Raw genomic sequence first — 15,815 nt, 5'->3', positions numbered from 1 at the left:
AAAAAGTACCGGTTGGGGAAGACACGCTTAGCGAAGACAACCCTGAGCAGCGTCGTGTGGAATGCATGAAGGTCCCCTGGCGGAACTGGTTGCTGGGGGGTAGGGGGAGATGAGGAAAGGCAAAGAAACCATGAAGATTCAGTCATTATTGCTGAGGGCGTGGCCTGTGACCTCACCCTCTCCGAGTGTTAGATGGGGGACAGGCAAGTATTCTGAAGGCCTCTGGACATTTGGGGAGGTAAGTGTTGGGGAGATCGCCCACTCCTACAGGATCGAGTTTTTAGATCCACCCGTTGGGATGTTACACCAAGAGGCACTTGCGTCTTGGGAAACAAATTCTGGGGACACCATCGTGCTCTTCGCCAGCAGACCCACAGCACTGTGGGCCCCCGGGAGCCCGCAGACCCCGAGGCCAGTGACACAGATGACAAACTCGTTTTTGCGGGTGGCGGTGGGTTTTTTGTGGTTCGTTTGTTTTTGCAAAATACGAGTGCAAAAGAGCAGCTCTATATTTTGTGCGATACATCATTAAATTTGAACATGCAAGACAATGAATGACAGAATGTTACTCGATTTTTTTACCTAGATCCATCCCCTAAAAGTTTGTCCACGTTGGCACGAACTTGATTTGGGCCCTCTTCACCGGGAAAGTGCAGGGACAGGAGTCTGCCAGCTGAGGTGACGGCAGGACCACCTGAGGCCCCGTCCGGGGGCCAGGCTAAACACCCGGCTTTCTCCCGAGACAGAGGAGGGTGTTTTAGGAAGGTGCTGAGGAACGCGTTGAAGGGGGCCCGGGTGGGCTGGGGGTGGGGGAACCGTATGGGGAGGCTTCACTGCCTCCAGGGGGGGGGCCTGGCCAGTGGGGGAAGGCCGACATTTCAAACATGTTTACCAAGTAAGAGTCGGCGAGGCTTGGGGACCAGACTGTAGGGGACGGGGAGGAGCAGGGCTGCCCGAAGATGGGGATGGTAGGCAGAGGGGGGTCACGGGGAGGGCTGTCAAGGGGGGTGAAGGCAGTGAGTCCACCCGGGACTCAGGGAACCCAGATGTTTACTCATTTTTGAGAGAGAGAGACAGACAGACAACACAAGTGGGGGAAGGGCAGGGAGAGGGAGACACGGAATCCGAAGCAGGCTCCAGCCTCCGAGCTGTCAGCACAGAGCCGGACGCGGGGCTCGAACCCACCGACCGCAGGATCGTAACCTGAGCCGAAGTCGGACGCTCAACCGACGGAGCCACCCAGGCGCCCTTTTTTAAACGTTTTTAAAATTTCATTTTAAAACCTGTCAGATCTCACTTTAGTTTCCCGTTCCCTACAGATATTTTCAAGTCTGTCTTTTATTTCCTTCGAACAGTGAAAACAATGTAGCCTGTGGCTGACCGTGCCGGTGCCATTCTGGTCTGTACGGGTCTGCCTCCATTGCCTGCTTTCTGCGGGCTCTCGGTCACGACGCCGCTTCCTTCTGTACCTGGCCGCCTCGCTCTGTATCTTGTGCACCACAAATATAAAACTGTTTACATAAGTAACTCAAATCCGGGGTGAAAGTGCCTCCAGAGATTTGTTTGCTCCTGCTGCGCACCTGGGGTGAGGTCACCGTAACTGAACGTCAAGGTTCTGTGGACTCAACAGGGATCTGGCCCCAGCCTCCAAGCTCCTGTGAGGACAGACAGTTCCGGTTCACCCTGCCCCCGAGGGTGTCTAGTGTAGCCCTATGGCACCTCTGCTTTGTGGACCAAGGAAGGACTAGACTGCCTGCCTGGGGCCAGCCCTTGAGTTGGACTTGTACCCAGCTCACTCCCACAAGGGCCTCCGCAAACATCCGGCTCAGTCTGCAGTTAGTTCTTGCGAAGCGAGATGCTCACCTGTCCACGCGCTCAAGAAAAACAGATTAGACAGTGGAGGTGGCAGAGGCTTAGGAAGGGCACCCATGCCCGGTCCTCAAGGGCTGTCACACAGAGGGGGAACGGGCCCGGGAGCAGGGCCAGAGCCAGCCAGGACCATGCAGCGGGGCAGAGCAGGACTAAGAAATGGGGAGACTGGTAACTGAACGGCAGACTGCGAGATCTCCTCAGACACTGGTGGGGAACGTCACAGAGGCGGTTCCGACCCCACGTTCGGGGGCTGGGAGGGACTAGAGGTCTTGGAGAGCTTATGATTTTATGGTGTTTGCCGTAGCCTTGCCCCTCAGGGTCACATGTCCCCAAAGGCACCCCCAGCTTCCTCTCATGAGTTCATGTGCTCAGGCCGCCAGAGTTCAAGATTTTATTTTAAAACAATAGTAAACAATTTCATTGATTTTTCTTAAATCAAACCACCTCACACTTGGCTTGTCTCAGGCAAAAAGTAAAAAATAAAAGTAAGAAGGGAAGGGGAGGAAAACGTGGGGACTGACCGACCTTCCCCAGAAATAGGCCCCTGGTCCTGGCATCCGGAATGGCTTTTGGACACTGTCTTGACCAAATGAGAAAAGAAAGCACCGGAATATTGTGCTTCAGCAGCAGATGAGGAACCTCCACAAAGAAAAAAGGGTGGCGTGGGGGGTGTAGAACACAGCTCCCGAGCAGCTTGGTTCAATTCTCGAAACTTCCAAAGAGTCTGGAAGCATCTCTTCTCCACAACTCCATCTGAGAGTCAGACTTCAGAGATCGGGTTCCATGCTGGACAGTGGGGATCTGGGCACCCACACCCCGGATGCAGGCTTAAGGGCACCCGAGCAGGTGCCCAGGCTCTCGGGAGGGCATCGGGAAGGACAAGGGAACGTTCAGAGCACATGGAAGGAAAGGAAGGAAAGGGAAGGACAGGGACATCACGCACCCACGGCTCCACTCCCCTCAGCCGGCTCCTGGTTCCTCTGCCCTTTGTTGGGGTGGAGATGAAAACTAACTGCTACTAGATGGCAGGACAAAAAAGAGCTGTAAACAGCCTGGGTTTGCTCACCCACATGTGCAGGCTCTTTTGTCAGAAGGGGACCATTGTCTTGGGGACAGGGGACCGGAGAAAGCCCTTGTGGTGCAGGGTCGACATGGGGTAGAGAACAATGATAGCAGCCGCCAGATGCGCGCTCTCTCTGGGCCCTGCCCCCCAGACAAGGAAACACTGAACGAAGTTCTGGAATGGCATTGGTGGCACGGAGGGCGTGGGGGGGTGCTTGTCTCCTCCTGGGCCCCCAGGCCACTTCTCAGGCCGAGGGAGCGGCGGTCCGTCCCCTGGGCCCAGGGCAAAGGGCCCCGGGGAGGCTGACCTCAGCCCCTCCTCTGTGTGCAGGGCATCCAGGGCAGAGCAGATGGGCCCTTCCCGCCCCGTCCCCAAAAGCCCATCTGCCTTTGACAAAACCAAAAAATAAATAGTGTGTATTTTTCACGCCACCTGGATTTCCTGGCCCTGCGACCAGGGGCGCAAGCCCTCCTCCTCTCTACGCCACACCCCGGTGCCCATGCCGAGGGCGCTTTCCGCCTGACCAGGGGCTGGCAGCAGCACAGCGAGGGTCTCTGGCCGTGTGCCCCTTGGCAGCAGGCCCTCCAGGGTCCCGGTTGAGGGGCCGGCTCGGCCCTTTGGTCCACCTTGTTCATTAAAATTAAAAGAAGAAAAAAAAGGCTCCACTTGGTGACTTGGGTCTGTAGAGGTCTCTGCTTCAACCCTCTGTCATTCTGTCCATCCTGCAAGGCATCATGCAGGCCAGATCTGGAGGCTGGACCCAGCCACACTCACCGGTCACTGCAGTTTCGTCCCCAGCTTACGTTGCCTGTTCCTGCAAAGTGGGGGGTGGGGGTCAAATGTGAGGAGGATTCCGGGGCGGGGGGCGGGGGGGGGCGGGGTCAAATGAGGGGACTCCTGGCACTCAGTGACCCATGCCCTCAGCTGTCCCCTCCCTATCCACGGTCCCATCAAAATGGGTGAATGCCCACCCCGGTAGCCCCAGTGATTGACTCAAGCTGGGCCGATCAGAGCTGCTGCCCTAGCACCTGGGATTTGGACCCTAGAGAGGATCGGTGTCTCTGGCCCGGGACTGTGCCCCAGACATCTCGGCTCTGGAGTTCAGGAACAGAGCCAGGAGACTGCGGCAGAGGTGGGGCCCAGGACGAGAGACCTGAAGCCAGAGGGACCTGGCTGGAATCCAACTAATTATGGGGATGACAGATAGGCCAGCACAAGCAGGGCTCTGTTATCAACAACTGAAACAGACAAAAGATAGCGGGTTCTCCACCTGGAAGCGCGTAAGCAAAGACAGAAGGACCGATGGATGTTATACAGGGGACTTGAGTTATCTGGTTGGAGGAAGGACTATATCCATGATGGGCCCAGCCACCTGGGGGAAGCAGGGATAGCGTCCCCCATCTTCTAACGGGGCTCATTGAGGCTCAGAAAGGAGAATGAATGGGCTTGACTAGAGTCCCACATAACTTTCAGAAAATGGGGGCGCCTGGGTGGCTCAGTCAGTTGAGCGTCCGACTTTGGCTCAGGTCATGATCTCGCGGTTTGTGAGTACAAGACCCGCGTGAGGCTCGCTGCTGTCAACACAGTGCCCACTTCTGAGCCTCTGTCCCTCTCTCTCCCTCTCTCACACTCCCCTCCGCTGCTCAGTCTCTCAAAATTAAAGTTAAAAAAAATTTTTTTTAATTCAGAAGACGAACCATGCCCACCAGACAGATCCTGCATGATGTGGCCCCAGGCTCATCCCCTGTCCCTGTCCCCTCACTCCCTGAGCTCCAGCCACATCGGCCTCTATTTGGAAGACTCACCAAGTGTCATCCTGCCTCAGAAGCTTTTCGGGTGCTGTTCCCTCAGGATCTTGTCACGGGCTCTCAGGCCCAGGGCACCAATCACACAGGTGCTTCATTCCTCCTGTCCCCCCTGCTTGCCGTGACCATCTCGCTCTGTGCTACCCAACAGCCCGGCACAGAGCAGGTGCACATGGAAATTTTGGTTGATGAAGGCAGGTGGCAGCCAGCCAGGTGGGGTGGGGCTGGGCCAGGAGGGGCCCTTCCACCAATAATGGGATTGCCTGCCCTAACCCCCTCAAATCCCCTTTCCTCATGGATCCAGGACTTTACCCTTAAGCTCATTAGGATAATTTGGACCACGATGCACCAGACAGATTTCTCGGATGCCGCGACACCCTGCCCCAGCCTGCCCCCGGGGCTCCTCTCGCCAGCATCCCCCAGGAAACCTCCCAGGCTTACTCTGGAGCCTGGCCTCACCTCAGCTTCCCTTCTGAGCCTGGGGAGAAACCAGGCGTTCCTCAGCCCAGCTGACACCCCACCCAGGATTTGGGGTGAGTGGACAAGGACAGTCGAGTCAGGAGGTTCCAGAGCCCAGCTTTGCTCCCACTTGCTATGCATCCACGGGCAGCCCCTAACTTCCTATGCCTCGGTTTACCCATCTGTAGGAAAGTGTCTGGACTAAATGACCCCCAGGGGCATCCACATTCGGCAATGCTGAGAATCTCGGCTGCCCAGCTGTCTGGTTCTGAACTGCGGAGACTACAAGCACAGCTCTGGGCCAGACGGCCTGGGTTTCTTGCCAAGCTCCCCCATCCACCATCTGCAAATCCCCAGTCAAGTGACTCCTCCTCTCTTCCTTTGAGCCTCCGTTTCTCCTCCGTAAAGTGGGCCCCAAGGGAGGTTCAATGAGGTAGTACAAGAAAAGTGCTCAGGCAAGTGCCTGGCTATGGGGGAGCCCTCCGAAACAGGGGGCCCCACTGAGTCAGGACCCAGTGACTGCTGTCCCCTGACTCACCTGGCTTCTGCCCGGGTTACCGTGTACTCAAACCAGAGTACGTTGGGAATGAGGCTCGTGTCTCGGATGAGGAAGAACTCAGAGATAGGCCTGGAGAGACAGACACCCAGAAAGCCAGGACCGCATCAGGACGTGAGCCTATCACCAAACCAGACTCCCCCGCCAGTGCCTGGGGCTGGTGATGCACCCTCCCCCACTGCTCAGAGAGCCTTTGCCTGGCCTGTGACCCAGCTGCTGAGAGACCCAGACATGTCGCCAGTGTGACACTCGGGCAGAGGCACTGCCCCACGGTGTGCATAGCCCAGTAGGCCTCAGGCTGCTTCCTAAGTCCTTGAGAGCCTAGTTGAGGACAGAAAATGGTACCCTGGCTTCTGGGCTTGAGAAAAACCCTGGGGGAGGAGGATGCCAGGCAAGCAGGGCCTGCAGCCCATGCCCACCAGACGCGGGGACGCTAGGGCCCTCCCAGGGGGCCCGAGGCTGGGGGCAGAGGCGGGTGGGGCAGCCACAAGGCCAGGAGGCAGTTACCAGGCTGCTATCCTAGGGAACAGCGGGGTGAGGACCTCCTGGGTGAAGACGAACCAGGCGATGGCCATGAGGCTCCCAGCAACGCCCCCATAGAGCACCTGGCTCCAGGTGTGATACAGCAGGTAGACCCTGGGCCAAGGACAGAGGGAAGTTCATGAAAGCCAGCCGGCCACAGGCCTGCACGATCTCCCAGCCCGAGTGCCGGCTTCCCAGGGACCTATGCGTGCACACGGCAGGGACGCACGCAGATGGGACAGACTCCTGTGACTACACAGCCTCCAAGCTATTTCCAGAAGGAGGCAGGGGGTTGGACCCCAATGGCTGCTCCCCCAACCACAGAACTGAAGGGCTGGTTCAGCTGGGATCTGCCTTCTGTTCAGCCTTTGGCTCTGAGTTTGTCTCCAAGAAGCTCCTCTGGGACACTGGGAACAGATGGCTGATGTGTGCAGGTGTCCCCAGGACCTTGGGCTCAGCCCAGAGGAGAGAGCATGGACTGGGCTAGAAGGGGGAGCCGGAGTCCTAGCCCTTTAAAACAAGGGGCCTGGGACCCCCTTCCCAGCGCTGCTCTACAGGCTGTGGGACTCCGGTCCACACGGAGGTCCAACAGGGACCACAAATCCAGCCAGATCCCAGTGGGCGGGGTGGGGGTGGGGGTGGTAGGGGCTCTCCCTCCCTCCATACCTGCTATAGGAGACTAGAAAGGCCGCGGTGAGAAGACCCAGGGAGAGCACGTGCCTCCACAGCAAGTCCAGGAACCTGGCGTTGTTTGTTTGGTGCATTCTAGGAAAACAGGCCCATCAGGTGGCCTCAGCCCACAGCCTGGAGCCCAGGCCTCCCAAACAGCCCCCAGCCCTCTCCAAATACTGCTTGGACATGTCTTCCTTGGTGGCAGCTCCTCCCACCCCTGGCAGAGGCCAAGCCCCAAGGGTGTCCGAAGGGCTGAGAGTGAGTTCCTGGCAGAGCCCAGCCTGGGCCAGTTCAAGGCCACCCCGGCCAGAGCAGAAGCTTACCTTAAATACAGGAAAAGGAAGGAATAGACGGAGAAGAACCACATGAACTGGGAATGGCTGGAGGGCATCCCGTACTTGGTGCCCACTGCCTCGTGGGGGCCTGGGAGAAGAGGGCAGGATGGAAGGATGTAGGCGTCGCGGTAGCATCCTGACCTGGGCACCCCCAGACCCCACGGCCCAGGCCCTACCTCCACAGGGCCGTGGCTCCTGGATGACGTGTTTGATCAGCCAGTTGACCCCCTCGTTCAGTGCCAGGCCCCCGAGGAATGAGATCTGCCAGGAAGATATGTGGTCAGCTGGGCCTCTGTGCCTACTAGCCACCACCCAGGCCCAGAGACTGTGGCATCTGATCGAGCCTCCCAGCCCAACCAGTAAACAACCCAGAAGGTGAAGGCAGGGAAAGCAAAGTAGCTGGGATTAAACGGTGCAGAACCCCTCCTCCCTGGCGTGGGGGCAGCGGACGGCTGGGCAGGGCCGGACTCACTCACCGTGTGCAGTTCCCGCTTGAATATGATGAGGGTCACAAAACCAACAATGACAAATACAGGGCTGAGGCTCAGGTAGGCAAGGAGGTGGCCAGAGAGATCACCTGGGGTGGGGGGCGGGGGGTTGGGGCAGACAGGGAGAACAGGATGAGCCACGCACAGTAGTCAGAAAAGGGGCCAGCACCCAGCAAGTCAAGTGAGGTCTGAGCCAGAAAGGAGGCCCCAGGAGGGCCCAGAGGGCAGGACCAGGCAGCCATGGACGCCTCAGTCAACCAGGGTACCATACCAACTCAGTCATGGGCACAAGCCCTAATGTGCATGGTTTAAAGCAGGTGCTTCACTGGCCCCATTCTGTGGATGAACAAACTGGGACCCATATGGGTTGCGTGACTTGCCTGGAGTCACACAGTGAGAAAGCGATGAGGTCTGGACTAAAATCCTAGCCCCGGGCCTGGTCCAGGTAGTAAACCCACCACCCAAAGCAGGCATTTGAACCCAGCCGGGTCTGAGCTAAGAGGCCAGGCCCCGTATCCCAAGGCTGCCCGGCAGGCATACAAGGGCCTCTGGAACACAGTGCCGTGCTGGGGCTGTGCCAGCCTCGTCCTGGGCCTCCAGGGGAACCTGATCGTCTCTGGACCCTGCAGGCTCCCGACAGGGACCAAGTGAGGAGAGGGGCGAGGCTGCTTTGCCCAATATGGCAGCCTCTCCACTGGCAAAAAACTGGCACCTCCTACCCGCTTTTCACCCTGCTAACGGGCCTGGAAAGGAGGCCATGCAAGGATCAGGAACCCTTTTGAGAGCTGAGGACGCTGAAACCAAGAGACAAGAGCCACTTTCCCCTTTGGTTAACGGCAGAGCTGACAGTGAGTCCAAAGGCTGCCCTCACCATCAGAGATTGGACGCTGCGTGGCTACTCTGGGGTCAAAGGGCATGCACGGCTCATGGAGCAGTTCCTGTGGCAGTGAAAAGGGGATATTAGCACTCACATCTTACAGCTGTGTGAGCTTTGATGCGGCCAGGCCTGTGAGACACCCAGCTCAGCCCCTGGCACCCCGGACACTTCCATGTTGGGAGAACCCAGCAGGGGAAATGGTCCACACCACCAGCCTGGCTTCACACAGGCAGCAGGAAGGTGCCCACGCAGGGCTGAGGTCAGAGTCCAGGTTGAAGAGATAGATGCTCCCACACCTGGCCTCACTCACATCTATCCACGGCAGGACTGGCTTGGAACTGGCATGGGGGTGGGGGATAGGCCAGCAACCTGGGTCAAAGGCTAGTGCTGCCCCAAGCCCACTAGGTGACACTGGGTGAGGCCCTCCCCTTTTCTAGGCCTTTGTCTCCTCCCTCATCTACCTGATGGCCTGGTCCCTTCCAGCTCTGAGACTCTGGGTCTCTTGGCTACCCAGCTGATGCCTGGCCCGTCCCACAGCCGATGCTACCCTTGGACCCTCCCGCAGGTGCTGTAGAGACTCTGGCCTCACCACTCTGATCTAAGCCCCTCCATGGTTCCCTCTGCCCTTGGGATGAACCCCATCTCAGCTCAGCTCATCAGGCCCTGCAGTCCTCCCACCTCTGCCACAGTTCCCAGGACAGAACTCTAGCTCCCTGAATGATCCTGGCCCTGTCCCACTTCTGGACCTTTGCACACACAGGCTCCCCCAATCAAGATGCTGCCTGGGTTAATGCAACATAAATTAAGTACCCACCACAGCTGCAAAAAAAAAAAAAAAAAAAAAAAAAAAAAAAAGAAGAGAGAGAGAGAGACGTTCCTGCCATTGCAGAGCTCTAAGTCTGTGGGGGAATCTGTAACCAGGGCATCGCTTATGATGCACTCGTTAGTATAGATATGGGGCCAGTGTTTCTCCCTCTACACGGTAGGCTCCAGGAGAGCAGGACGGGGTCTCTACACCCTGCTCAATCCCCCAAGCCCAGTACAGCATCTGGCACTTAAGTAGGCTCAAAACTGATGCTAAACGAGTAGAGAAGGGGTGAAGGAAGCAAGGATCAGTGTGATGAGGGCACGAAAGGGGCTACAGAGGAGTCAGCAGAGGACTAGACCTCAGAGGAGGCCCCCAGATTCACCCAGGTCCCTCCTCCAGACACCCACAGTCCCTGCAAAGGGTCCCTCATCACAGCCTGTGTCGTGCCGCTCATGAACACCAGGTTCCTTCTTCTCATTTGTGAGCAGAGAAGCTAATCAGAGGCCACGGAGGGGAAATAATGAAGGTACTAAGGCTTAGGCAAGTTCCTTCCCCTCTCCAGGCCTCAGTTTCCCTCATGTAAAGTGGGTTTTCTTCACAGTCCATAGCGCAGGGGGCATATGGGCCTGTTCATCGTTCTAAACGCAGAGCTAGCTCAGGGCCTAGCACCCAGGAGGTGCTCAGCAAATACCAGCTGAATGAATGGTGGGCATAAATGGTGGGTGGGTGGGCGGGCAGGTAGAGTCCAGTGCCTGGCAGGGCTGCCCTGCCCCCAGTATAACCCAGCATACTTAGGGTCAAAGTTCCCTGGCATCCAGCCCTGGGGCCCTCAGCAGGGTCACGTTCTCACATCTCTGCACCAGAGAGAAGCGTGAGTAGACCCCCCCACCCCCCGTCCTGGGGCAAATCAGGGCTCCATGAGGGGCCCCCAGCCTCACCCAATACCCAATCATCCTACCCAGGGAGGGTGGGTTGGCCCCGAGGGTCCTGGGAAGACAATATTAACTGCAGTTCCATGCTGAATGCTCGTTGTGGCCCAGGCATGGCACTCAGCATTTCTCACACCTCGTGTTGTTTCTCACATCGCCACTAGAAGGAACGCACTGTGATCAGTCCCACTTTAGAGATGAACTGACTGAGGCACAGGGAGGCGAAGTCACTTGCACCAAGCCTCAGCCCGAACTTGAGCCCAGATACCTCTGATCCTAAGGCCCAAGCTCTACACCAATCTACTAGCCTCCAGAACGGTCGCTAAAGGACCTCTCGGCTGGAAAACACAGCACTTCTAGAGATGCATCTGATTGGGAAACTCCAGAAATCAGATCCCAGGGGCCGCCTGTCCCCTCCTCCGGTTCCCTCTGTCGCGGAGCAGGGCCCTGCTCAGGGCGTGGCACAAGTACTCAAACAACGAAAAGCTTCCCGGCCTCGGTTTGCACACTCCCAGCAATGGGGAGCTTTTTGCAGCCCCAAAGCGCTGTTTGAAGGAAACAGGCACTCCCTGCACGCAGACGAGGGAGTCTGGCTTCTCTGATTCCAGGGAGGGCAGGGAAGAAGGACCCAAGTCCAGGCCAGTCATCCTTCCCCGCCTCACGCGGACCCCAGCCCCATTACAGCCCACCCACGTCCCGGGACCCGGGGGAGCGGCCCGACGGCGCAGCCGCAGAGTGCGCGAGCGAGCCGCTCACAATTTCGCCCAGCTCATCGCCGCACCACTGCGCCTGCGCGGCGCGCGCGCCGGCCGAACCCCTCCATGGCTCACTATTTGACAGTTCCCACCTCGGTCCCCCGGCGCCCCCTCCGCGGGCTCGCGCCGGCCGGAGCGCCCGGGGCTGATGACCCAGCCCCAGGAAGGCGTCCTGCAAGGCGGGACCGCCTTTTACCTGTAGGATATTCGACGTGGGTGAGGGTCACCGGCCGCCATGAAGCGGGGAGCGAGCACTGTCCGTCCGCTGCCATCTTACCCGGAGACCGGGCTTCGCCGAGCAGCCAATGGGGAGCCAGGGGGGCGGTGGTCCTGACCTATCACGCCGGGGAGGCGCCGCGTGCCCAATCGGAGGCCGATACAGGTACCGGCGCAGCCATTTAGCGTGCCGGCCCTGAGGCTGACCCGAGTGGCGAATCAGAGAGCCGGGCCCCGGAGCATGCGAGCCGACCGAGCCGGCGTCCAATCCAGGGCGAGCACAGGTAGGAGCCTGGCCAATCAGAGAAGAGGAGGGTTCCAGCACACAACAGAAAGGAGAACAGCCAATCATAAAGTGAAGCGGGCTCACGATGTGAGCAGGGCGGGCCAATCAGGCTCTAGCTTGGGGGGCGTGTTGAACTTTGGTGGGAGCTTTGGTTTGTCTGCAGAGGCTTCCCCTGCACCCCAAGCCCGGCCGAGTTTGGCGGGCGCTGGGCTCCCATAAGAAGACATACTCGAAGCGGGGAAGCAGCCTCGGCACGTTGGGGTCAGAGCCGATCCACTTTTGCTTATGAGTAAACTGAGGCCAAAAACCCAGAAGGGACTTCTTTTTCTCTGTTTACTGGCCGGCGGCACTTCTGTTAAAAGTGTGTGGGGTGGAGGAGGGGACCCGCGGGGGCGGGGCGCACACTCGGCGCCCTAAATGCTTTACAGAACGGAAGCTTAACTGATGCTCGGCGAGGATGTTTAAGTGAAGTTGAGAAAGACTCCTTTCTTTCATTCCAATAGTAAAGATGCTTTGATTCAGTTACGTTTATTTTGCTTTAGGCATCTTGAGAGCATTTTTTTTTTTAACGTTTATTTATTTTTCAGACAGAGAGACACACAGCATGAACGGGGAAGGGGCAGAGAGAGAGGGAAACACAGAATCTGAAGCAGGCTCCAGGCTCTGAGCCATCAGCCCAGAGCCCGACGCGGGGCTCGAACCCGCGGACCGCGAGATCGTGACCTGAGCGAAGTCGGACGCTTAACCGACTGAGCCACCCAGGCGCCCCTTGAGAGCATTTTAAACAAGAGGCCGGTTTTCCACCTACAGCTTAGTTTCCCGGAAACATTCCTCTCAATGGCCACAAGGCACTGCGTAAACAGCCACACCTTGCCACCCACCTTTCCGTCTCCTGTCCCCACGGTCTCTCCGGTTAGATTGAATTACTCAGGCCAAGCAAGATGCCCGGCCCTTCTTGTCTTCTGGCCTTAGTACAGGCTGTTGTGCTACCTGGAAAGCATCACCCCTTCTGCCCCACTTTGCCTAGCCAAGTCTGGCTCAGGTGTCTGTTCTCACTTAGAAGTTTCCGTGGCCAGGTGAGAGGCCCGCACGGGGTTCACAGTCGCAACCCCTCTTCTCCCTCAGCACTGGACCATTATTGGTCTTGTCTGTCTTCCAGGAAGCAATGATTCTCTGACTTCATGCAGCACCAAGATCAGCTTGTAAAATGCAGATTTCTGGGTCCCACTGGGGCCTGGGTTGATCCAGACTCCTGGGCCGGAGTCTTGGAGTCTGCATTCCTGTGTACTCTGGGGGCCCTGATGTAAGTACGTCTAGCCACACGTGGAGAAGTCTGGGCAACTTGAAGACAGGGCCTGTTACGGATTTGAGCCTGGCCCAGACCAGTGCTAGAAGAAATGCTTGATAAATAGCATAAGACCTTGTGAGAAGAATAAAGCTGAGGGTTCCACCGGCCAGAGGGGCTCAGTCTGCCACAACCATGCGAGCCACAACCATGAGCTGAGCTGGGCTGAGTCCCGACAGGATGGTGACTCCACCCACCAGCAAGCCATGAGGGCCCACAGATGCTCTCAAGTGTACTCAGCTCCCATACGGCCCAGCCTGAGTTGGTCTGGGTCAGCTGGCCCCATCTCCCTGTCACCTGCCCTCCACTCCCTCAGGCACTGCCATTATTATCCTGTGAGAAGCAGGAGGTGTGAGGAGTGGGCTGTGAGTTTCCCAGAATAGTTCTCTGGCGCAGGACAGCCATCCCGAGCCTGGCTGCTTTGCCCCTGCCTGGTCGCCAGCCATTTCACTGATGAGCAAATAGGCCTAAAGACGCAAAGCCCCTGAAACCCAGACCTATCTGACTTCAGAGTCCTCTTGCCTCAGGGAGAGTGTTCTGGAGGAAGTGACAAAGAGGAGGAACTCTAAATTGAGAGGGAGTTGTCCAGAGTGGGATTTTCCTGGCAGAGGGAACAGTATCAGCAACTGTCCTGACCCCACAGTGTGGCTGGATGGAATGGGCAAAAGAGAGGGAGGGGGCAGGTGCTGGGGGAGGGGGACGGGCAGGGGCTTGGCCACCTAAAACTCTGAAGATTACCACCGATGGTGAGGACAGAAGAGAGCTCTGAAGGATGGGTTGGTTATTTGATTGGGCTTTGCTTCTTTAAAAAATTTAAAAAATTAGGGGTGCTTGCATGAATCAGTCGGTTGTGTGTCCGACTTCAGCTCAGGTCATGATCTTGAGGTTTGTGGGTTTGAGCCCCACATCAGGCTCTGTGCTGACAGCTCAGAGCCTGGAGCCTGCTTCAGATTCCAGATTCTGTGTCTCCCTCTCTCTCTCTCTCTCTCTCTGCCCCCCCCCAAACATAAACATTAAAAAAAATTTTTTAATACAATGTAACATTCATATAGGAGATTCCGAGAATTGAACGTGTACAGCTTGATGAAGTCCCATAAACTAAGCACATTTGTGTAAGCAGCCCGCAAATCAAGAACCAGGGCTCTGGGAGACCCCGACACCCTGTCTAGTCACTCCAGGGTGACACCATACATTAGGTTGGTCTGAATTTTGTGGGTTTTTTTTTTTAATTTTTTAATGTTTATTTATTTTTGAGAGAGAGAGAGAGAGAGAGAGAGAGAGAGAGAGAGACTGGGTGGGGGAGGGGCAGAGAGCGAGGGAGACACAGAATCTGAAGCAGGCTCCAGGCTCTGAGCTGTCGGCACAGAGCCCGACACAGGGCTCGAACCCAGGGACCGCGAGATCATGACCCGAGCCGAAGTTGGACACTTAACCGACTGAGCCACCCAGGCGCTCCTGAATTTTGTACTTTCTATAAGCAGGATCCTACAGTAGGTACTTTTTGCAGGGGGCTTCCTTCACTAGCATTGCATTGGTGAGATGTATCCATGCTGTAGCCTCTAGTTATGAGTTGTTCACTCTTGCCGAGCGGCATTCCATGGTGTGAACACCCCACAGTTTCTTTTCCATTCGACTCTCGATGGACACTCGGAGGGGGGGGTCAGGTTTGGGGAGTTATGAGTAGTGCTGCTCAGAACATCCTTGTGCATATCTTTGCCGCGCCAGAGGACGCATTTCTGACGGAGACGTGCGCGGGAGTCGTGGCAGGGTCCCGGAGACGGCGGAGATGGTGGGTCCAGCTGCCATGTGGACGAGAGGCTGGGCAGTGTGGATGTGCACGCTGCAGGGAGGCTCCCGGGAGACTGCAGGAGCCACCTGCCTCCTCCCTGAGCTGAGGGGTGGACCAGTGAGGGCCCCCGGTATCGCTCCCAACAAACCGGGAGGTGCTCCACTCTTGGTCGCTTGCACTAACTTCACTACAGCCTGCAAAGCAGCTCTGAATGCGCCCAGTTTATAGCTGAGGACAGTGAGGCTCTTGAGTGTCACCCCCCCCCCCCAGCCCCCATTGGCCAGGTCACCGGGCTAGTGTGTCAGAGCCAGGATTCAAACCCAGGTCTGTCTGCTCGGCAGGCCCAGGTTTGGAACCAGCCTGCATCCGATGAGCCCAACTTCTGGCTTCCTGCTCCCACTTGCCGGGAGGAGTCCTCGGGGGAGTCCTGAGACCCAGGCTCTTCCGGAGTCCCCAGGCGTCCCAGGCAGGACTGGTCTTTCGTCTGGCAGGGAGTTCACAGGGCAGTCCTCAGAGGCACAAAGTCCAACTCTGTGCACCGTACCCCAGCCGCACTGGTTCGTGCTCAGAGTCCTTTAGGAACCTCCCCATCTCTGGGCCTGCTCCCCAAAATGTGCTGCTGCCCTCTAGATTAGAGGTTCATCCGTTCACTTCAGAAACCCAGTTCTCAGGCAGTGCCAGACAGGGAATGGGCACATCAGGGATGAAGAATGAACACAACCAGTGGGGCGCCGCCCTCAGGACACTCATTCCAATGAAAGTCTATGGAACTCCTGGACCCCGAAGATGCCAGTTAGAAAGACAGATGGTCTCGGGGCACCTGGCTGGCTCAGTCGATAGAGCATGCAACTCTTGATCTTGGTGTCGTGGGCTCAAGCCCCACGTGTGGCATAGAGTTTACTTAAAAAGAGGCGGGGGAGGAGCCTGGGTGGCTCAGTTGATTAAGCATCTGACTCTTGATTTCAGCTCAGGTCATGATCTCACAGTTCGTGGGTTAGAGACCCACGTGGGGCTCTGGGCTGACAGCATGGAAGCCTG

At 57.3% G+C, this 15,815-nt stretch overlaps 1 protein-coding gene across 2 annotated transcripts; it reads right to left on the bottom strand.

The window, feature by feature from the left end:
* Positions 1–2,249: 2,249 nt before the first annotated feature.
* Positions 2,250–11,472, bottom strand: DOLPP1 (dolichyldiphosphatase 1). Of its 2 annotated transcripts, none has more exons than XM_042964938.1 (8): positions 11,338–11,472; positions 7,761–7,861; positions 7,461–7,545; positions 7,273–7,372; positions 6,944–7,042; positions 6,263–6,391; positions 5,738–5,827; positions 2,250–3,749 (listed from the first exon to the last, which is right to left on the bottom strand). In XM_042964938.1, the coding sequence occupies exons 1-8, from the start codon at positions 11,411–11,413 to the stop codon at positions 3,713–3,715; spliced, it is 717 nt and encodes a 238-aa protein (XP_042820872.1). In that variant the 5' UTR covers positions 11,414–11,472; the 3' UTR covers positions 2,250–3,712. The 2 variants fall into 2 exon arrangements, with proteins under 2 accessions (XP_042820872.1, XP_042820873.1); XM_042964939.1 differs by lacking the exon at positions 11,338–11,472 and adding an exon at positions 8,644–9,434.
* Positions 11,473–15,815: the final 4,343 nt, after the last annotated feature.

This window comes from Panthera tigris, chromosome D4, assembly GCF_018350195.1.
Source record: "Panthera tigris isolate Pti1 chromosome D4, P.tigris_Pti1_mat1.1, whole genome shotgun sequence".
In the NCBI taxonomy this organism is placed as follows: Eukaryota; Metazoa; Chordata; class Mammalia; order Carnivora; family Felidae; genus Panthera; species Panthera tigris.
The sequence above is the reverse complement of the archived record's forward strand: the minus strand, read 5'-3'. Positions and strand labels throughout refer to the sequence as shown.